We start from the raw sequence: 24,184 nt of genomic DNA, 5'->3' as shown, positions 1-24,184 counted from the left end.
GTCATTACAACAAAGCATCTTTGAAATCACCTTGCGTGTGCTCTTTTCCAGTGAGATCTCTTTAAAAGATACCATGCTTTTTCAATATCCAGAAAATTGTACAGGTTTTAAATCCTGCCACTGTCATACAAATAGATATTTGAGCCAGAGAGTTTGTTCATATTAAATATCAAGGCTAAGAGATGAGGAATACCTTTCAATTTAAAGTATAAAGTATTACAAATATACCCAGATAAGTGATACTCTCCATGTGCAGAAGAACATACGCCTGGCTTATGTTGTAGGGACCCCAGAAACTCTTCAATTCTGTCCCTTTAAAACTCTCACTGGGGAGCGCCTGGGTGGCTCAGTCGGTTAAGCATCCAAGTTCGGCTCAAGGTTCATGAGTTCGAGCCCTGCCTCAGGCTCTGTGCTGACAGATCAGAGCCTGGAGCCTGCTTTGGAATCTGTGACTCCCTCTCTCTCTGCCCCTCCCCCGCTCATGCTCTGTCTCTCAAAAAATAAACATTAAAAAAAAAAAGTCTCATTGGATTCATCACAAATTCTGTCAACAAATATGTGAGCCCCTACTCTGTACCCAAGATATAGCAGTGGATTGTGTGTTATCCTCTGGGATTCTCCAACTATATTCACATAGCCTTATTGGCCCAATAAATAAGACAGTTAGGAGGTAATGGATTTTGTCCACTTTCCCTCTTCTCCTCTTCTTCCTTGCTCAGCTATCTCATCAAGTGCCTCTTGAGGGGGCACTTGGGTGGCTCAGTAGGTTAAGTGTCCGACTCTGGCTCAGGTCATGACCTCACAGCTTGTGAGTTTGAGATCTGCATCCCCACATTGGGCTCTCTTCTGTCAGCACAAATACTTCTTTGATTCTCTGCCCCTTCTTTCTATGCCCCCCCCCACCCCCTGCCACGCTTGCTCTCTCCCTCTTTAAAATAAACTTAAAAAAAAAAGGTGTTTAATTCTTGAAAACAGGGACGATATTCTATTTCTACTTTTTACTGTCCAGGAATCTGACAGATAGTACCTACATAATAGGTGGTTAACTAGAGAAATGCCCTTTTTACTATATGCCACTTTGCCAAGCCCAGCCCAAATAATTACCTCTGCTTCAGCCCCGTCTACACTGCAGGTCTGGTCTTCCAGTGGGTTGACCCTTACACTTAGTTCTCCCACCCACAGATTAGAGTTTTGTTAATTAATTTCAGGGGGCATGCTATAAAATGGTTTTTAAAACTATCTACAGTTCTAGATAGTTTTAGTTTTCATTTAGACGAAGTCCCCTTCTCAGTGCTTTGCAGGTTCTTCTGATACCCAGTTGCTTAACTTAGTAAGAAAACATAGGGTTGCTAAGGTTTTACAAGTTGTTCATTATACAAGATGGATGGCTGGGGGGGTGGGGTAGGTTGTGGAGGCTAAATTCCCACCCACGGTCTGTTCCCCAAGCTGTGCAGTGTGGCACAGGGCTGTATTTGCTCCGAGCAAGTGGGCTGTATTCAAATTCACAAAATGCCCTTAACGATGTCTTGAGCTATATGACGATTAGACTAGGATGATCTGGGACAAGACTTTTCTGGGAACAAAACTTTTTATTTTTTTGGTTTGGTTTTGTGTTTTGTTTGTTTTTTGGGTCGGTTCTTTGCTCTCATGCCCACCTTCCACTCTAGTATTGTTAGGCATTTAGCAGAAAATGCCTACTTCACCATGAATCTCTGTAACAGAACAGTGTCTGGACTATATGACATAGAACACCCACACTGCTCAGGTATGTCATGTGCACTGGCCTTGAAGTATCCATTTTTATGAACTAGGCCATAGTTACTTTCAAGTTTTATAATCTTACACAAATGTTTTCAATAGCTCCTCCCACAAAGTAGTCTCATTGTTACATGAAAACAAATGCTGAGAAATAAATAGTTGTCCTTTGCATTTTTGTGGTTGCTAGCTGAAGTTGGAAGGGAAAAGGTGTTTGCTATTTAATAGAACCGAATTCACTCCTGGCCACCTTCTCTGCCCTAGATGAGGTGTGAAAGTGCGCATTTACATAATGTTTATGTATTGCACTGATATCCACAAAAATAGAAGGCTTCTAAATTTCCAAGGTTGTGAACATTAGCAACAATAACATTTTAAGTTGGATGGTGAGGCTCTTTTAGAAATAACATGGGTTGCAATTTATACAGAGAAATTTATGTAATGACAATGAGTAGGAAAATCATTTGCAAACTGTAAAGTGCTGTGCAAATAGAATATATTATTATTTACAAGCTTAAAGGGCATGTAAGAATGGTAATCAAGGACATAATTTGCACACTACTGATATACTGACAATGTGTAGGGAACTGATGTTCATGACAGTTCGGTTAATCTGAGCAACTTGAAGAATAAAAGAACCAGCCATACTGACGTTGAGATGAGGGCCTTCTAAGGTCAATGTGAATGCTGGAAGACTAGAGTTTGGCTAAATTTAAGATCATAGAGTCATTTTGAAACTTCTCATCCTTCCCTGACCTCCCACCCCCAAAGAAAGCAGAGTGAATAGATTGGGAAGTAGCAAACCATAATCTTAGAATTCTAAATTTTAGAGGTGGAAAAAGTCTTAGGGATCATCTAATGATGCAGTGGCCCCCAGGGTCATTCCTGACAGATTAGTTTCATGGGACGCCATGTGAAAAGAAGGATTCCGTGGTCCAGAGTCTGGGGAAAACTGCAAAGTATGCTCCCACTAACTGGATTACCCATAGGTAAACTAAATTTATGCGTAAAGCACCAACAAAGAAGGGTATTCAATATCAAAACAAACTTGTTTTTGGAAGAATGCAATCTTTTAAATTAGTATCAAAATAATCATCATGTTGACAACATTCTGTTTAGTTCTTTAATAATTTAAGATGTGTGAAAAAAACTCAGAATTCCCAAGTAGGAAGTGCAGCCTCTTCTCTAATCTTACAGGAAGTGAGACATTTGATTTATCTGGCCCTCTAGGAGATCATGGTCATTAGCATCTGTATGGCTTTGAAGAGAACTGCAATTAAGAAAGCATTTCACTTAGGTTAGAGGGTGCTTCCCAACATTCCTTGTGAGCACCACCCCACCCCCAACTCCTGGGAATGGTGGTAAATCCTCCCTCAGCACTAGAAACCTAATTTATACTCTTTGGAGAACACTGATCTAACCTCTCACTCTAAAGAAGAGGACAAGGAGGCTCAGAAGGGTTGAGCGACAACCAGCAGGTGGGAAAGACTTTACATATTAGAATTTAACTTTGCTTGAAGACACATACTTTTCAAGCCTTAGTCATTTATAAGATTTCTTAAATAGCACAAAGAAAATCTGATGAAAACTTGGACAGGAATTGGAATTTCCACAGAACTTCCAAAATAAACCACAGGTATCATGTCTGCAGATAAGAGCCCCAAAGAGCCTCTTTTAACAAGAAAAAAACAAAACAAAACAAAACATGAGTACAACATGTGTAGAAATGTTTTTTTTTTTAGCTTGAAAAGTGTAATTTGGAATATTAAAATATTTACTGACAGATCCTAAATATAACTTTTTTATTCATATCCACATCATTCTACTTCTCAAACTTTCCTCCTGCAACCTCCTGTTGTGATGTCTGTAATTTACTTTAAAAAAAAACCTTTAGCCTAGATGTTATGGCAGGTTAGGTTACTTTTCAAGGACACTAGGCTAACCCTGGTCAGAATTTCACACCCCACAGGAGGTCAGCTATCATTTAATGAGGAAGGCCAGAGGTTTGTTTGCGTGAGTACTTTAAACTGTCCTATCTCAATGAGCATCATGATCATTAGAAATGGGTTGCCTGAAGAAAGTAGTGGCATGTTAAGTAGTGCAGTGATGCTGGATATAAGCTGCCATTTGTGAAATCCAGAGTATTCGAGATAACGTGGGTTGGCTAAAATATTTTAGAGATCACCTCCACTCTAGATGGAAGACACAGTGAGGCTGTAGTCCTGCCTCTAAAAATGGTCAGATCTAATCTGAGAGCATTTTTCATGTTAAGTATGTTTCTATTACTTACAAAGAACAGAGCTGGGCCTTTATCAAGTACACAGAGCAAGCCATATTAACTTGTTTGTGCCTGCTTTCTTCTGAATGCTTCCTTGATAGATGTCTCTGTGGGTACTCTTGCATCCCTTGAATTCTTCCCAGTGAAGGTTATATAAGTAATAGAACCCAGGTGTTTACATGACCCACATGCTTACCTCCATTCCCAGTGTCTTCCTTGAATGGTTCTATAGAATCTCATGTCTTACCATAACACAGGTCAGGTTCCCTTGGCTGAAACTGATGAAAACTTGGATAGAATCGCATTAATTTCTTCCTTTTTTAAAATTTCAGACTAGCTTGTCAATCTATTTGACTTAGAATAATAACAATATTCTTGTTAATTGTTAATAATTTTTGTTTTCATTCAATATTTTATTGTTGTTATTTCAAGTCAAAAAAGTTCCTGGCACTATTTAGCAGGTCAGAGACAGGAAGTTGAGAATGTAAACAGGACCTGTTAAAATTTTTCTCCAGGTTTAAAGAAATGTCCACAAGGCGATGCAAGCAGTTTTCCCATGTCACACATTTGAAATGTTCCACATTTCGGGGTGCTTTCATGTCTGGCATGTTGCAACAAACGCACTCTGTGGACCATCCTGGAACATACGTTCCTGCATGAGTGCAAAAGAAAATTCCTTCGAATGAGGACTCCTTTACCATGACGTTTACCGCTGTAAGGACACCTGTGGAAGGTTTCTTTCTTTGGCACTTAATATCTGTGGAAAGCTCAGCATTCTCAGCCATAAGAATCCATGGCTCAAGGACATAACCATGGCGTGGGGTAGTTTTAAAAATGTTTAGACACAACACTTTACCTGGTCAGCCTCAGACTTCCTCTGATATTTCAAGGAATAAAGCTTGTTTGAGTTGACTCACTCTCACGATAGTTAAGACAAGTTCCTTGTCTTTCTCTACAATTCAGGCTCTCTTTGGTTTTTATCTCATGTACCTCTGTTAGTAGCATCAATAACTCTATAGTTGTGTTTGGCATTGTAAAGCCCTGTTTTCCCTTTTCCAGTTGCTTCAGTCTATCCCCTCCCAAACTCACCCCCACCCCCAACCCCATTACACACTTGCCACAGTCTTACTCAAACCTTTGTTTCCTCTTGTCTGGATCATTGCAATAATAGGACTGTTTCCATTGCTTCCAAATCCACTGTCCACCTTAGTTGGAGGAGCACTTGTAGGACAGACGACATGGCGTCCAAGCACCTCAGTCTGGCATCTGATATTAGAATCTGGGTCCAATCTGCTTTTTACACCACTGTCTTATTCTGAATCCACTTCTCAAAGAAGCACTCTGAGCTTTCCCACCTCTGGACTTTGGCCAAGCCTTTACTACACCTGGAACACTGCTTGACTGTCTGTAAGACCCCATTCCAGTTGCCACCACCTCCACCAAAGCTCACCCAGTTGAGAAAAATTAAAGGCATTCTCCTATTACTACAGTATTTATTTTATTTTTTTTTAATTTTATGTATTTTTTTGAGAGAGACAGAGAAAGTGAGTGGGAGTGTGGCAGAGACAGGGGAAGAGCGAGAATCCCAAGCGGGGGCTCTGTGCTGTCGGCAGTGGATCCTGACGCAGGGCTTGCACTCCTGAACCATGAGGTCATGACCAGAGCTGAAACCCAGAGCTGGGACGCATAACCGACTGAGCCGCCCAGGCACCCCACTAGGGTATTTTTATTTTTAAAGAGCCCTGTTCATTTTCTTCCTTGCAGCATACATATCCTGCCTATGTGTATGCCTAAATCTCATACTAGATGATAAACTCTGGAGGGCAGGGATCCCGTCCCCTAGCATAGAAACTGGCATGATGCTGGATACTCCAAGTGTGAAGGTGTGTGTGGAGACTCTCACGGGCATCTGTTGTCTCTGGGTCAGGCAGAGCATTCCCTTCCTCACTATACCACACAGTGGTCACGAAAGGTAGGACAACCCTGAGAAAGAAGAGAACATCCCATTGTGGGCTGTAAGTGGAGGCAGCTGAAGCTGACTGAAGCAGGCAGGGAAAAGAAGTTGTTCCAAGGACAAGAAGGGGGAAATTTGTATCCTGAAAGCCATCCTTGAAACACATCCCTCCATACTCAGACTCCATTGGTTAGTAGACTCCTTGAAATAAAACTCAGTTGCTGGCATTCTTTCTCATAATGCCTTCTAAAACTTTCATGGCTCTCTTCGAATAAAACTGAGAATGATTCCTCTCCACAAAGTCAAGTATACAAGTAATAAAGGCTCTATATAACTGCCTGTTTGAATCTGTCTCCTACAGTTCCCTCAAATTCACCACATTCCAGTTGCAGGTCCCACTCTGGACCTGTGGACTTCCTGTTTTTAATGCCTACAAAGTTTTTTCTTCAAATCTCTCCAAGATTAACTTGTAATTATCTTTCGGATCCAGGCCTCTGTGAGAGGCCTTGCCAGATACTATGTCTTACCTATTTATCCTGTCACTTTCTATCACAAGAATCTTTTAAAAATTTTTTTTAAACATTTTTATTTATATTTTATTTTTTTAATTTACATCCAAGTTAGTTAGCATTTACTGCAACAATGATTTCAGGAGTAGATTCCTTAATGCCCCTTACCCATTTAGCCCATCTCCCCTCCCACAACCCCTCTAGTAACCCTCTGTTTCTTCTCCATATTTAAGAGTCTCTTATGTTTTGTCCCCCTCCCTGTTTTTGTATTATTTTTGCTTCCCTTCCCTTGTGTTCATCTGTTCTGTGTCTTAAAGGCCTAGTATGAGGAAAGTCATATGATATTTGTCTTTCTCTGACTGATTTTGCTTAGCATAATATCCTCTAGTCCATCCACCTAGTTGCAAATGGCAAGATTTCATTCTTTTTGATTGCCGAGTAATACTCCATTGTATATATATACCACATCTTCTTTATCTGTTCATCCATCCATGGACATTTGGGTTCTTTCCATACTTTGGCTATTGTTGATAGTGCTGCTATAAACATGGGGGTGCATGTGTCCCTTCGAAACAGCACACCTGTATCCCGTGGATAAATGCCTAGTAGTGCAATTGCTGGGTCGTAGGGTAGTTCTATTTTTTAATTTTTTGAGGAAACTCCATACTGTTTTCCAGAGTGGCTCCACCAGTTTGCATTCCCACCAGCAGTGCAAAAGAGTTTCCCTTTTTCCACATCCTCACCAACATCTGATGTTGCCTGAGTGGTTAATCTTAGCCATTCTGACAGGTGTGAGGTGGTATCTCATTGTGGTTTTGAACTGTATTTCCTTGATGATGTTGAGCATTTTTTCATGTGTCAGTTGGCCATCTGGACGTCTTCTTTGGAGAAGTGTCTATTCATGTCTTTTGCCCATTTCTTCATGGGATTATTTGTTTTTTGGGTGTTGAGTTTCATGAGTTCTTTATAGATCTTGGATACTAACCCTTTATCTGATATGTCATTTGCAAATATCTTCTCCCATTCCATCGGTTGCCTTTTAGTTTTTCTGACTGTTTCCTTTGCTCTGCAGAAGCTTTTTATTTTGGTGAGGTCCCAATAGTTCATTTTTGCTTTTGTTTCCCTTGCCTCCAGAGAAGTGTTGAGTGAGAAGTTGCTGTGGCCAAATTCACAGAGGTTTTTGCCTGCTTTCTCCTCGAGGATTTTGATGGCTTCCTATCTTACATTGAGGTCTTTCATCCATTTTGAGTTTATTTTTGTGTATGGTGTAAGAAAGTGGCCCAGGTTCATTCTTCTGCATGTTGCTGTCCAGTTTTCCCAGCACCACTTGCTGAAGTGACTGCCTTTATTCCATTGGATAGTCTTCCCTGCTTTGTCAAAGATTAGTTGGCCATACGTTTGTGGGTCCATTTCTGGGTTCTCTATTCTGTTCCATTAATCTCTGTGTCTGTTTTACTGCCAGTACCATACTGTCTTGATGATTACAGCTTTGTAAAACAGCTTGAAGTCTGGGATTGTGATGACTCCTGCTTTGGTTTTTTTTTTTTTTTTTTAAGATTGCTCTGTCTATTCGGGGTCTTTTCTGGTCCCATACAAATTTTAGGATTGTTTGTTCTAGCTCTGTGAAGAATGGTGGTGTTATTTTCATAGATGTTGCATTGAATATGTAGATTGCTTTGGGTAGTATTGACATTTTAATAATATTTGTTCTTCCTATCCAGAAGAATGAATATTTTTCCTTTTTTTGAGTGTGTCTTCTTCCATTTCTTTCATAAGTTTCCTATAGTTTTCAGTGTATAGATTTTTCACCTCTTTGGCTAGATTTATTCCTAGGTATTTTATGGGTTTTGGTGCAAGTGTAAATGGGACCAATTCCTTGACTTCTCTTTCTGTTGCTTCATTGTTGGTATATAGAAATGCAACCAATTTCTGTGCATTGATTTTATATCCTGCAACTTTGCTGAATTCATGAATCAGTTCTAGCAGTTTTTTGGTGGAATCTTTTGGGTTTTCCATATAGAGTATCTTGCCATCTACAAAGAGTGAAGGTTTGACCTTCTTCTGGCTGATTTGTGTTTTATTTCTTTGTGTTGTCTGACTGCTGAGGCTAAGACTCCCAATCCTATGTTGAATAATAGTGGTGAGGGTGGACATTCCTGTCTTGTTCCTGACCTTAGGGGGAAAGCTCTCAGTGCTTCCCCATTGAGGATGAGATTAGCGTTGGGTCTTTTATAAATGGCTTTTATGTTCTCAAGGTATGATCCTTCTACCACTACTTTCCTGAGGGTTTTTATCAAGAAAGGATGCTCTATTTTGTCAAATGTTTTCTCTGCATCTATTGAGAGGATCATATGGTTCTTATCCTTTTGTTTATTGATGTGATGAATCACTTTGATTGTTTTCCTGATATTGAACCACCCTGCATCCCAGGTATAAATCCCATTTGGTCATGGTGAATAATTTTTTTAATGTATTGTTGGATCCAGTTGGTTAATATCTTGTTGAGGATTTTTGCATCCATTTCATCAGGGAAATTGGTCTATAATTCTCCTTTTTAGTGAGGTCTTTGGTTTTGGAATCAAGGTAATGCTGGCTTCATAGAAAGAGTTTGGAAGTTTTCCTTCCATTTCTATTCTTTGGAATAGCTTCGAGAGACTAGGTGTTAACTCTTCCTTAAATGTTTGGTAGAATTCCCCCTGGAAAGCCATCTGGCCCTGGACTCTTGTTTTTTGGGAGATTTTTCATTACTAAGTCAATTTCTTTACTGGTTATGGGTCTGTTCAAATTTTCTATTTCTTCCTCTTTGAGTTTTCGTAGTGTATATGTTTCTAGGAATGCATCCATTTCTTCCAGATTGCCCATTTTATTGCTGTACAGTTGCTCATAATATTCTCTTATTTTTATTTCTGCTGTGTTGGTTGTGATCTGTCCTCTTTCATTCTTGATTTTATTTATTTGGGTCCTTTGCTTTTTCTTTTTGATCAAACTGGCTAGTGGTTTATCCATTTTGTTAATTCTTTCAAAGAACCAGCTTCTGGTTTCATTGATCTGTTTTACTGTTTGTTTGTTTGTTTTTGGCTTTCAATAGCATTGGTTTCTTCTCTAATCTTTATTATTTCCTGTCTTCTGCTGGTTTTGGGTTTTATTTGCTGTTCTTCTTCCAGTTCTTTAAGGTGTAAAGTTAGGTTGTGTATGTGAGACCTTTCTTCCTTCTTTAGGAAGGCCTGGATTGCTATATACTTTCCTCTTCTGACCACGTTTGCTGCATCCCAGAGGTTTTGGGCTGTGGTGCTATCATTTTCATTGACTTCTATGTACTTTTAATTTCTTCTTTAATTTCCTGGTTAGCCCATTCATTCTTTAGTAGGATGGCCTTTAGTCTCCAAGTATTTGTTACCTTTCCAAATTTTTTCTTGTGGTTGATTTCGAGTTTCATAGCATTGTGGTCTGACAATAGGCACGGTATTATCTCAATATTTTTGTACCTGTTGAGGGCTGATATGTATCCCAGTATGTGGTGTTTTCTGGAGAATGTTCCATGTGCACTAGAGAAGAATGTATATTCCATGGCTTTAGGATGAAATGTTTTGAATATATCTGTTAGGTCCATTTGGTCCTGTGTCATTCACAGCCATTGTTCCTTATTGATTTTCTGATTAGATGATCTTTATATTGCTGAAAGTGGTGTTGAAGTCCCCTACTATTATGGTGTTATCATCAGTGAGTTTCTTTATGGTTGTGATTAATTGATTTACAAATTTGGGTGATCCACATTTGGAACATAAATGTTTACCATTGTTAGGTCTTCTTGGTGGATAGACCACTTAATTATGATATAATGCCCTTCTTCATCTCTTGTTCCAGTCTTTATTTGAAAGTCTAGATTGTCTCATATAAGTATGGCTACTCCAGCTTTCTTTTGTCGACAATTAGCATGATAGATGGTTTTCCATCCCCTTACTTACAATCTGAAGGTGTCTTTAGGTCTAAAGTTGGTCTCTTGTAAACAGCATAAAGATGGATCTTTTTTCTCATCCATTCTGTTACCCTATATCTTTTGATTGGAGCATAGAGTCCATTGACATTTAGAGTATGTACTGAAAGATATGAATTTATTGCCATTATGTTGCTTGTAGAGTTGGAGTTTCTGTTGGTGTCTCTGATCCTTTTTAGTGTTTGTTGCTTTTGGTATATATGTAGGTATGTATGTGTGCATGCATTTTCATATTTTCTCCCCTCAGAGAGTCCTCCTTAAAATTTCTTGCAGGACTGGTTTAGTGGTCACAAACTCCTTTAATTTGAATGACATCCTTGCTGGATAAAAAATTCTACTTTGAATGACATCCTTGCTGGATAAAAAATTCTTGGCTGCATATTTTTCTGATTCAGCACATTGAATATATCCTGCCACTCCTTTCTGGCCTCCTGAGTTTCTCTGGATAGTTCTGCTGCTAACCTGATCTGTCTTCCCTTGTAGGTGAAAGACCTTTTCCCCTGCTGCTTTCATGATTCTTTCCTTGCCTGAGTATTTTGTGAATTTGACTATGATATGCCTTGTTGATGGTTGGTTTTGTTTGAATCTAATAGGAGTTCTCTGTGCTTCCTGGATTTTGATGTCTGTGTCTTTCCCCAGGTTAGGAAGCTTTCCACTATGATTTGCTCACATAACCCTTCTACCCCTATTTCTCTCTCTCCATCTTCTGGGACTTCTGGGATTTCTGGAATTCTGATGTTGTTCCTTTTTAATGGGTCACTGATTTCTCTAATTTCTTAAATCGTGCTCTTTTGCCTTAGTCTCCCTCTTTTTCTGCTTCATTATCCTTCATAAGTTTGTCCTCTATATTGCTGATTCTCTGCTCTGCCACATCCCTTCTTGCTGCTGTGGCATCCATTTGATTTGCATCTCAGTTATAGAATTTTTTATTTTATCCTGACTAGTTTTTACTTCTTTTATCTCCACAGAAAGGGATTCAAATCTATTTTCGGCTCCAGCTAGTATTACTATTATCGTGAGTCTAAATTCTGGTTCAGACATCTTGCTTGTATCTGTGTTGGTTAAGTCCCTGGCTGTCATTCTTCCTGCTCTTTCTTTTGGGGTGAATTGCTTTGTTTCATCATTTTGAAGGGAGAAAAGGAATTAATGAGTTAAAAAAATTACAATTAAAAGAATTACAGTTAAAAAATTAAAATTAAAAAATTAAAGACAACACAAACACACAAAAAATCAAATAAATGATGCTAGGTCCTAGATGTGCTTTGGTCTGGGTGCTGAAAGGGGCTTGTGGATTAGAGAAAAAAGGGGAAAGTAAAAAAAAAAAAAAAGCAATCACTTGAAAATTTGAAAAAATGAATACCCTGAAATAGAATAAAATGAAATGTTGGAAGTAAAACAGAGTTTGAAAAAATTTACAGAAATGTAAAAAATACAGCAGAAAAAAATCAAAGAACATTTTTTAATAAAGATTGAGAATAAAAATAATTTTTCTCCTTCCGTATTCAAGAAAAAGAAACGAAAAAGAAAAAAGAAAGAAAATTGAATAGATGGACCAGTGAAGAGACTGAAACACGTTTGAAATTAGGTTTCCCCTAGAAGTCAAATTATGAAGTGCTTTATAGTCTGTAAACTAAGCAGAATGAGAGATTTTTGTTCCTGAAGAGGGAGGTTGGCCCAGTTGGGTGGGGCTTGGTGTAATGGCTCCGTTTCTCACTAGATGGCGCTGCTTAGCTTACTGGGGTGGATTGTTGTGGTGTTTGTAGGTGTGTATGTTGCATACGTGGGAGTGGTGAAAATAGCATCATCCAGCTACCCAGTCTCTAGTATCGTTCTCCCTGACCAGCAGTCGTGGACCCGTCCTTTGTCTTCGGCTTCCGTCCACTCCCCGCTTTTACACTGTCTGTGACCAAGCCCTAGGCAGCACCTCCCTCCTGAGTTTTATTTTGGATGCGGCTATTTTTCCTGACCCCTTATTTCTGAGGGACTGCAGTTTTGACCAGTCTGCCCCTCTACGGGAGGGTTTCACCAAGCAATGGCCGGGTGCTGGCAGCACCCAGGAAGGTTGGTGGGACTGTGCTGTTGCTGACACCCAGAGACTGTGGCTGGGTGCCATCCTGCCCCAGAAAAAGTTCACATGATGGTTTAGGAGCAGTATTTCAGGGATTATGGCAAATCACAACTGATATCTGGCTCTAGGCTTCACCCCTAACGACCTTGTTCCAGCACCAGCGAATGTGACCATTATCCCGGGTCCACTGCGGCCTTTGCCTGTAGGGAGTCCTCCCAGCAGGGGAACCGCCTCTCCCTGTGGCCCGAAGACCCCAGTCTTGACACTGCTCCTGGGAATTCGCCTTTCTCACCAGAACTCCACCAGATAATGAGCTGTAGAATTTCAGTCTCTGTGCTCCCCCTGTTTATAGTGTCTTAGGGAATTTAAATCCTCTCCTTTCCCCTTTCTCATTTTTAGTTCAGTCCCTGAAGCTGTTTCCAGCTTTCCACTTTCTCTCCAGCTGCTTTGGGGCTGTGTGGTGCTTTCCCCATACTCCCCCCCCACCCCACCCCTATCTCGGTCCGCTCTCCAAAGGCAAAAACAGGTCCCTGCCCTCCATGGCTTCTTTCTCCCCCATTTTACCTCTCTCCACCATGCCCCTGCTGAATTCTGTGGTTCTGCTTGTGCAGATGGTTGTGTTAATCCTCAAATCAGTTTTCTAGGTGTGCAGGATGGTTGATCCAGGATAGTGCAGGATAGTGTTGATCTGGCTGTATTTCATGTATGCGAGACACACAAAAAAACTTCCATGCTCCTCCAGCATCTTGGCTCCTCACAAGAATCTTTTTTAAATATTTGCTTTGCAATTCTGATTGTTTGATGATTGGTCTACTGTGAGTCTACTTCTAGCAGGAAGGAAACTCCAAGCCAGTAGGGAAGGCACCTGCCTCTTTCAGTCCCTGGTGTCTGGAATTCTGTCTGTCACATAGGAGGTACTATTTCAATAGTTGTTGACTTGGCGAATGAAAGAATCTTTTTATTTATTTATTTAAATTTATTTATTTTTGAGAGAGAGGGAGTAACAGTAGAGCTGTCAGCACAAAGCTAGATGGGGGCTCGACCTCACAAACCATGAGGTCATGATCTGAGCTGAAGTTGGACGCTTAACTGACTGAGACACCCGGGCACCCCAAGAATCTCTTTTATGTATGCAAAGAGCACTAAATTGTTAGGAAGAAGGGTCTAGGATCACTAGTTTCCTCAGTATGCTCTGAAATAGCAAAAGCAAGCTTCACCTACTCTCCAAGTGTTTCTGGCAAATACATTAGCTCTCATTCCCACCAGTGTCTCTCATTGTGCTTCCACACATTCTCCACTCCTTTCTCACATATTATTACCCTCTGAACAGAATGAAAATATTTCAGTATGCTTGGAACAGACTACCAGAGACCAGCATGTTGTTCAGTGTGTGTTAAAGTGATTCATGTAGGCTATAGGTGAATTTAAATAAAAACAAAAAACAAAACACAAACTGCTTTATTCTTATGAATCTTTCCTGAAAGTTGTTATGTGATAGTAATAATAATAATAGTAAAAGTTAAGTCCCATTATGAGCACATTTAATTTGGAGGACTGCCTTTAGAAGCTAAACTAGGTGTGGAAGACTCCATTACCATGATTAATCTTTCAACAACAAACAAATATCTGCATATTGAGATCAAAGAGGAATGATCAAGAAATGGGAGCAACACTCTGCAGACAGGAAGGAGCTCTTAGGAATTCTCTATCCACCAGGGCTTTGACTGTTACCTACCAATTAGAATAGTTTGCATAGCAAGACATCTATATATAGACTGAATTTTTGTTAATTCCTTTGGTTTCAAACCTCTCAAGTTTTAGTCTACATAATTAGTCAACACAAAGCCAACTGTACTTTACAAGTGATTTAAAGATTTGCAAGAGTAATTGATACATGATTTTTATTTTGTCATTTAATTCCTGAACAGGTCTCTACGTTGTTTTATATTTTACAGTACCCCTTTTCATGAAGTGCTTTGCTGGGTGTTCAAGGCAACTCTGCAAAGGGAGTGTTATTGTCTTCATTTAAGAATACAGGCTCACTATCTAATTTCAGGGGGGGAATATTGGAGATTTTCCAATATATGTATGGTAGATTTTTTTTTAATGCCCCTTTCTGTATTTAAGGCTTGGAGGTGAACTCTTACATTAACTCTGGGCTTGGCCATGTGACTTGATTTGGGCTATGGGGCAGTAGTAAATACATCACAAACAGACTGAAAAGTGCTGGTCATGATGCAATTGCTTCCACTATTCAACCAACAGACAACACCCAGAAGCAGAGCTGTGAAAATGACCATCGGCTGTCCCCAGGTGCTTGAGCAATTCTAGTCAAGACCAGAAGAATCACCCACCTGAGACCAGCTCAGATTGCCAACTCACATAATCATGAACTAAATACATGCTTGTCACTAATTTTGGGATGGTCTGTATTGCCACAACACGAGAGAATGATGTCAAGATGCTTGATCTTGAGGGAAAGAGTTTAGCGTAGCCCGAACTTACTTAGACTGTTGGTAAGAATATGCAGGTGCATGTTCGTTGGATGTGTCCACTGCTATCTGTTGCTGCTGACCACTGGTGTCCTGGGATGAAGGTGCCACTGTCTGGGGAGAGGTATCAGCAACAACACCCTAAGGAGGCAAATAAGAACACAAAAGCCTTACTGGCTTTAGGAAAGGGCCTTTTTACAGATGGACAATAGGGAATATCCTTCTTCTATTTGGCTTGAATGGAATTGCACTCAGCCAAATGAAGCCACAAGAAGTACTCAAAGGAAAACCACAGCACATTTTGATAAGAGCTGAGAAATTCACTCCAATCTGTCACCAAGAAGTTTTGCTTTCAGAAGTGCCTAGAGCAGTTGAATCGTCAGAAAATCACCTTCACCATACTTAGAACTGTTTTTTTTTTTTAAGTTTTTATTTATTTATTATGAGGGAGAGAGAGAGAGTGTGTGTGAGGGGGAAGTGGCAGAGAAAAAGGGAGAGAGAGAGAGAATCCTAGGCAGGCTTTCTGTTGCCAGCATGGAGCCCAACGCCGGGCTCTAGCTCACTAAACTAAGATTATGACCTGAAGAAATCAAGAGTCAGACGCTTAACAGACCGAGCCACCCAGGCTCCCTCATACTTAGAACTTTTAAACCTGGTTGCAGATAGCTGCACTAAATAATAATTTATTCATCAAAAATTCATGCAGGATTCCTATAAAAACTTATATATTCAAACATTTCCCTGGAGTAGTGCGGTGTGTCAGGTTTCTATGATCTGGCAAAACAGTGGACTGTGAACCAAACAGACCACCCAACAACAACAACAAAAAAACCTGCAAAAAAGCTTGGAATTCTTTCAAAGCAATACTGTTAAGTGGGCTTTCCTTTCAGCAATTTGATTTATTTTGTTTTGTTTTCGAGAACATGAACTAGAATTCATTTTGAGGTTTCAGAAAACAAACACAAAAATATCCTTAATTTTGATTTGCTACTTCCCTCACCCTCTCATTTGTCACAGATGCCAAGAAGAAGTTGATCAGATGTCTGATTCTGAGAGAGGCACAGGTGGTTTTATTTGATACATGGTAGGAAGGGCATCTCTCTGAAAACATTCTCTTGGTTTTACTCATAGCCTTGGACACCTGCAGGGATGTCAGCTTTCAAACATTCTTGACCAACTCTCTGTCCCTCACTAAACGTCCCTAAAATTGTTCCTTAGAATCTAAAAATTCTCCCTATATTATCTCAATCTCTTTTTTCCTAATATACTATTTGGTATTATACATTTTTCTGAACCTCCCATAAGTATTTATTTGTGTGGATGTTGGTAAATTTTCAGTGTTTTACATAGAGAATAAATAGTTCTTTAACTTATAAGCACAAATTCAAAGCAATGTACCTGCATTTTTCTTAATGAAAGGTTGTTTTTTTGTTTTTGTTTTGTTTTGTTTTGTTTTGTTTGGTAATCTCTATGCCCGGTGTGGGGCTTGAACTCATGACCCTGAGATTGAGTTGCATGCTGCATCTACTGAGCCAGGCAGGTGCCCTGAAAGACTTTTTGTAATGATAAACTTCTTCTTGAACTATAATTAGACTGTTTCCAATAAGTCACACTGTCAGATGTGTCCCATTATTTTATAGTCATCAAAATGCTCCAATTCTGTAGATAAACATATCCATATGTCAATGTAGACAAAGAGAAATGCAAACATGCTCAAAGTGCCTAAAGTATCTAGATTCATTAATTGATGACCTAGATGCTTTTTGATGGCCAAATATAGCAAAAAAAACCCCTAAAACCCAAACAAACAAACAAACAAAAACCCACACGTATTTTAATCACAGTATTTTGAAATTCTGAAAAGCCAGTTAAAACCTGTTTAATACTGACACATTCTTTGGGGCCCACAGGTCTAGAGCACATAAAAGATTCAAAATTGGACCTCCCTGGTTTCCTAAATTACACGATGGTGTCCTCTTAAACTTCTGTATTTCCCAAACTTTGGTACTAGTAAACATCTGTCACACCCCAAAACAAATATGTCAAATGTTTTGTAAAATCCAATCCTGCAAAGATTTTCCCAAACTCTGTCGCTCCAGAGGTTGAAAATGTCACGGTAGACTTCCATATGGAGGGGTGCTGACACCCTAGTTTCTGGCCAACTCATGGAGTAGCAAAAGCATGGACTCCAGAGAAGTCCCAGCAATAGCATGGACTTCCAGAGAAGCAACGCACTGTGACCATAATGGCAAATGTCATCAGGAGATGAGGATGAGGGGCAAGAGACAATAATGGCTAGAACTAGAGAGAAATATACATGTCTAAGTGTTTTACCACTAGCTCCATAGCTGTATGCTCCCTCCCTTTCTATGTAGCTTGCTGGCTCTGTTGAGTAAAATAACATGTACTCAACATGTTATTGGATTCAACCCAATGGAAAGAGAGAAGAAAAGGGACAAAGCTTCCCTTTGAGTCCAAAGTCCCAAAGACAAGATGACTTCAGCATTTGAGGTATTCAGAACAGTAAGAATGGTGCAACTTTTTTATTTTTATTTTTTAATCTATAGGAAGTTACAAGGCTGCCAAGGTTCATTCACTAAAGCGGTGGTTGTTAATCCTTGATACATATTGGAATCACCTGATATTTAAAGAAAAATCCTGACATCCAGTCAATACGGCAGACAAATAAATCAGAATCTGGGGATAGGATCCAGGCGTAAATATTTTTTAAAGCTCTCTAAACAATTGCAGAAAATAATAAGCAGGAAAGTTTGAGAACCTGTGCACTAATGTGAACGTAGATTCCCAAGGGATCTTGTTAAAATGCAAATTCTGATTCAGTAAGTCTTGGTGGTGTCTTCAGACTTTGCATTTCTAACAAGCTCCCTGGTGATGCCAATGATGATGTTGGTCTAGGGACCACTCTGAGTAACAAGGCACTAGCAAACTCATTGAAATAGTTGTCAACTTTTTTTTCTCTTCCCTATTTATGAGTATTTGTGGTTAACATCTGAGGGGGTAGTGATCTGGTCTCTGAACTTCAAATATACAAATGATACTCCCTTCTTAACTCTCTATAGCAAATCAGATAATTTCGCGTGCAAAGCAAAACATAAGCATGTTCGAGTACTTCATATAGTGAGCTTGCAATTTCAAATTTTAGAGCAGCACAAAACCACATGTCAGGATTGCTTGGGTTATAGGGGACCACAGTATACATGGCTAAGATTTATCATCCCTACGTCTTTCTAGAAGACAGAGACAGACTTACTTCAATAGAAACAGCTGTCGGAGGCACAGGCGTGTACTGGGGAATGTAGGTCCCTTGCATAGGAGCCGCAGCAGTCATATACTAGAGGGAATCAAAGAAAAATGCAGGTGAACTTGAGATTGCAACCGGCAAGAAAAGTAGATTATCACATGAAACTGTTTTACATGTGTGGCCCACAGGCAGTGCACCATTAAACTCTATTTCGATAAAAAATGAGGCAGTTTCTATCAGCATAGAATGGCCTTTGCTTACTGATTAAGTACCAACAGCAGCCCACAGCATCATCCCCCTTCCCTTGTTTTATGTTCTAAAACATTCTACATTAGATCCCAACATTTCATTATCACATCTCAAACATACGTTCCATAAGGGCAGGGATGATGTCTGTTTTTGTCTTCTTCTCATTTTATTGCTAGCACCTATCACATAGTAGGCTCTCAACAAATCATTTGTTGAATGAATGAATCATCATATTGTTAGCAAACATTTCTTTTCTAACTAAAATAAAAATAAAAATAGAGGAATAATGCAAGAACTATGAGTGTAGCAATATTTAGATTTGGCGCATGTTCTCACTTTGTCATTTTCATATCACCTTTTTTAGGTACAAATGACATAGTATTACAGATTCTGGCAAAGTCTACTTGATGTCCTTCCCCCATTCCATTATTGTGTCACTGTCAGTATTTCCTTTTCAACTCCTTGAATTAGCCAAATGTTCCTCACTTGGATGGACAATGAAACAATCAAACCAATTCTAAGTTGTAGTATCAGTAAAACATGCATTGGGAATAACCTGCATTTTTTCATTTCATAAAAGGAGCCCCAAGAAGATAACTTGCTCACCTACATGAGCAAAAATTCCATATTTGCATTTCTAATACACATATCCTTTGCAAATTCAACATTCTACTCTCTGAAAATAGAATTTTCTATGGAATCAATTGTATTATGGAGCTTCTAAACTTGACCAACATCACAAAACATCAGAACCAGAATCATCTACTGAAGACAAGTTTTCTCCATTCATGAAGGTTAGAGAAATGATTTTTATGGAAAATTGCAAGCCTCCGACCCTTTATTCTTCTAAATCTGCTGAGTTCAAAGATGAATGCTACGCATAAATATGTAAAACCTAAATTACTACATTTTGTGTGTATCTTGGTACTTTCGTATCTAAGCGACATGATGCTTCTGAATCAAGGGAAATATCTGAATGGAGATGAGCTCATCAGTTGTTGTTGTTTAATATTCATGGAGAATGATAGCAATTAAGCAACTTTGGAATAAATGTATCTCCATCTTAAACTCAAAACCATCCTACTGTGTCTATTTGCTAAAAATAAAAATAGAGACAGCCTTAATGAAACAACCCTAGATCAAACAAACCAACTGTTCTCTGTAATCCATATGTAGCAACTGATAACTGTGAAACACTAATAACAACTAAGTTCAATTCGTATCTATGCAAAACAGCCTTGTAACTTAGACCAAGAGCAACTATTTGAAAGGCCTAGAGATATTACTAATTTAGCTTCATACTTGAAAATCACCAGAGATTCCTATACCCTATCCTCTGTGTTCTCACAGCTTCCATTACTTTTCTATTGAAATTGTCCAGACTGTCATCTCCTTAAAGGGATGGGCCAAACTTCACATCTCTGTATCTTCCAACAAACCACATCATGCCTGATGTTGAATAAATAATTGTTCAATGGCTGAAGAAAAAGATACAAGAAGAAAGCCTTCTGTTTCCAGTTATGAATCTTGCATGCCCTTCCCTTAGCTGTTAATAATTCTGAGCTCATTGTAGATATTAATTTCACCATCCCCATAATACATTTATATAACCTTTAAACACACACTTGAGCCAACTCTGCTCATCATTGTCCTTGTGTCTTTAAGCAGATATAAGCATCCAGGTATCCAATGGTTATCAATTTTTCAAATAAGCATAGAACTCTGGAGTTACATTTCAGCAAACATTATTCCACATCTAGAGCCTTATGGCAGGTATCTGCCTTGCCAACAAAACTGCTATAGGATGTATTTTGGGAATAACAGTTCATTGGCCATTTCAGATAGATGGTTTGCTTATATAGGTTAATAAAGTCTTTTAACTGAGCATTCTCTTTATTATTTTTGAATGCTAGCTCAACTGAGAAAACAGCTTTCTGTTTTCCAGTGCATTTTGGCAATGCTGGAGAATGTGTCTTCTTTTGTGATATTGATGTAGAATAAAAACTTCGAGAAATCAAGTTTTAAAGCAGCCTATTTAAAGCTGATTAAACCAACCTTCCTTCCTTCCTCCCTTCCTTCCCCCCTCCCCCTCCCTCCCTCCCTCCCTCCCTCCCTCTCTCCCTCTCTCCCTCCTGGTAGCCACCTGTTAATTTTGCTTAGAACTAGTGCTCTAAGGGGCGCCTGGGTGGCTCAGTCAGTTAAGTGTCCGACTTCAGCTCAGCTCATGATCTCATGGTTCGTGGGTTTGAGCCCCATGCAGGTTCGAGCCCCATGTCCAGCTCTGTGCTGGCAGCTCAGAGCCTGGATCCTGCTTCGGATTCTGTGACTCCCTCTCTCTTTGCCCCTCACCCGCTCGCTCATTCATTCATTCATTCATTCTCTGTCTCCCTCTCTCTCTCTCTCAAAAATAAGTAAACATTAAAAAAAAAAAAAAAGAACTAGTGCTCTAAGGCACATACTTTGAAAAGATCCTTCTTTAATTGAATCTCAGAAGTCTTAGATTTGTAGCAAGGGAGAATATATTTTTGCCAACTATGAATTTTTGTAAGACCAGAGCTGATCCTATGGAGGCTCATGTTCTACCTTCTGGTGATGGTTTTCCAAGATTTGTAATACACTAGTAAAAGAATACCTCACTGATTAGGTATTTGCTCTTGCAAAGTTAGTGGTTCTAAACTTTGCAAATGGGCCTAATACATGAAGAGTGTATCCTTTCCATGAAAATAGGACATCACTAGCACTTACCTATAGGACTACTTTGATCTGTCCCTGCTCCACTGTCTGTAGCCCTCAGGAGCCATTTCTGTGAGCTAGAAATAGGGGCATGGCCTGGGTCATTTGGAGCAATGCTTACTAGTTTTCTAGCTCATGGGTTCACTCTTGTCAAACTAGAATTTTCAGGCAGCATAGTTAATGAAAAGCATTTTATGTGATTCTTAGCTAAGCTTCTTCAAATAACTCAGTAATTCAAAACCTAATCCGTGTTTTGTCCAGTAGAACTGAATTAGTATATTTTCACAACTCCCATTTTATTCAGTGAAGTTGTTAACATGGCCCAAACTTAACTGCTGAGGACACAAATTCATACTCCTCTTGTCTTTAGAACACTGCTGTGAGCTAGGCAGCATGGTTCACCCATGATCTTAGCTTAGACTGAGAAGCGAAGACCCCACATAATGAGAATAAAGCTCAGGCTTCTGACCCATGATTGAGATACTTGTCTACTTCTTTACTTTTGAAATTAAGTAAATAATGTCCTAAGAGTCTCCTTTTGATTGTTCCCATATTCAAGTTGGTTTTGTTGTTGTTGTTAATGGCATATAGAAACTGGAGATCCAATTAAGAAACATGGAATAATATGCCTTTGGTTAATATTTTTATTGCCATTTAATTTATTTTACTTTATACTCAGAATACCTAGTTTCCTTCCAGGAGGGCTACTCTGTATGTTTAACTTATTTCATAATTTAACTTACATTTATGCTGCTTCTCTGAACAGAACCAAGAGAGATTTTGTAGTATAAATGACATCAGCTCGGTTCAGTGTGTTTTGTATCTTTTAATGAAAAAAAAAAATCTTTCTGGTTGCCTTGTTTTTTGTTTTTTGGGTTTTTTTGATCACATAAAAGACAATAGAGCTTGAGAACATTGTTTGGAATTTAGGGATAGGCTTACTCTAAACAAGTCAATACTGTGGAGTTTTATCCCCCATAAGACTATTGTTTCTGGATAAACTTTTGCAATAAAACTCTTCAGTAGTAGACATGTGTTTCTAGGGTGAAACCTCAAGAAGTGACAGCTTTGTAAAATTAGGAGCAAATTCTTACAGGAAATGGCTACAGCTGTGTGTAAGATCAACTCTCAGCTTTAGGTAATTGGTGACAAATAACTCTGAACTTTCTCGGCAAGCACAGTTTGATTTCCTTAAGAGCATAGATCAACTACAGTCAGACTTAATAATCTAGGCTGCACAAACACTGTTTAGATCTGGATGCCTCAGAGACTTCCTCTATTTTATCCAGCTAACAAATGACAAAAAACTAACAGAATGCCCTGTGATATAAAAAAATCTGCCCTTTTGACTTGATAAATTCCCATGGATTACTTATTAAAACCATAACAAGAATGGATGCATATCCTTCAGGCTAATGTCTTTTATTGGTATGTCTCAAAAGCTAGAAAATACCTGCAACCATTCTTTCACGACTACAAATTATTTTGCATTTTTTTATACAATGGGGGATGGGAACCACATTCCAATGAGATGATATGGGTAAAATGGATAAGTCCATACAATATTTCCTTGTTGGTAGCAACTCAAAGTTTAGAAATTAATGGAGAGATTTTATTTTCTTGGTAAACAGCTTGATTCTTTTTATATATTCTAAATCTAAAAGCAGTGGATTTTCACACGTAAGCTTGAAGGAGACCTGAATAGCCATTTTCAAACCCACAGAATAAATTCCAGACTCCATTACTTGTTCCAAGAAGTCTAGACACTGCATCACCAAGATAGTCATACAAAGAGAGGAAAAAAAATGGTGAAATTGGAGAGGAATTGTGTTTTTGCCTATTTAAGTTAGAACAAACTGTTTCTGTTACTGTAGAATCATTGATTATTTCCGAGGAAACAAAACTCCAAATTTTCAGTTCTGGATTTACTTTCTTTTCCCCCACCAAAGCAAAACAAATATGTTTATGTATTTCCCGTGAGGAAATTTTCATTTCATAATTTGTAGAGCAAGGGATTTCCTACATTTGAATTTTTGAAATTTCCTAAAATAATTTATCACACTTGTTCATTTGGAGCCGTCTTTACACTGCTTAGATTTTAAATTGGTGCTTCTATTCCTTGCTATAAAATTCTTAAAGCTGCTTAACAAATTTCAGAAAGGGGAGTTGTCCAGGTACCATCAAACCTGGAAAGTCAATAAGGATACGGGAAAGTTGCAGAAATGTGTCTCAGAAAGGAAGCTGAGCAAAAGAAAGCAGTATCATGGTAGGTAATGCTAGCAGAATGCAGTATGAATTACTTTCAAGGTCATTTACCGTAAAGTTTCTTCTAAAAAGCTTCAGGCTATAGGAAACAACCTGGGTTGGCTAAGTGGCTGGGGGAGATGCACGGTGTTACCTCACATAGAGGTATTCTGTAGTGCGAGGGCCATGTTTCTTAGATTTGTAAAATTCTATCATCTCAGAGCTGGGGAGAATACCTGGACCCAGGATGGCAAGTTGGTATCATTTCACATGCTTGCTTTGACTAAGTAGAAATAGCTGCCTGGAGTGAAAATCTAAGAATATCTTCTAAGTCTCCATGCTACTCAATGAATGAAAGACCATCCATAGAGAGAAGGAAAGCTGGAGAAAGAGTGCCCACTTAGGGCATGAAAAGCCTGGACTCCTACATGGACTCCCGCTGTGCATTCCTCCTATATTCTTTCTACTTTTGGAGAAGTCATTCTGGAGAATGACATGGATCCTCATCCAGAATAATAATAATGGATGCTTTCATAATGTTTTATGTTAGTATTAATTTATAAGGTAGAAATAACAGACAGTTGTGTAAAATTAAATAATTGTCCCTGAAGTGTAGGTGGAGGTGAATACAGATAGCAACATATAC

At 39.0% G+C, this 24,184-nt stretch overlaps 1 protein-coding gene across 9 annotated transcripts in view; it reads right to left on the bottom strand.

Annotated features, from left to right (window-relative positions):
* Window positions 1-24,184, bottom strand: part of RBMS3 (RNA binding motif single stranded interacting protein 3) — a 708,926-nt gene that overhangs the window by 6,506 nt on the left and 678,236 nt on the right. For 5 of the 9 annotated variants that reach the window (XM_049629878.1, XM_049629869.1, XM_049629873.1 and 2 more), the window contains 2 exons: window positions 18,322-18,402; window positions 15,064-15,191 (listed from right to left, as the gene is read on the bottom strand). In XM_049629878.1, coding sequence (XP_049485835.1) covers window positions 15,064-15,191; window positions 18,322-18,402 — 209 coding nt within the window. Of the gene's footprint in view, window positions 1-15,059; window positions 15,192-18,321; window positions 18,403-24,184 lie in introns of those variants that run through there. The other 4 variants (XM_049629870.1, XM_049629876.1, XM_049629872.1 and 1 more) reach the window with 1 other exon arrangement.

Source organism: Panthera uncia, chromosome C2, assembly GCF_023721935.1.
Source record: "Panthera uncia isolate 11264 chromosome C2, Puncia_PCG_1.0, whole genome shotgun sequence".
Lineage (NCBI taxonomy): Eukaryota > Metazoa > Chordata > Mammalia > Carnivora > Felidae > Panthera > Panthera uncia.
This window is presented reverse-complemented; position numbering and strand designations above follow the sequence as displayed.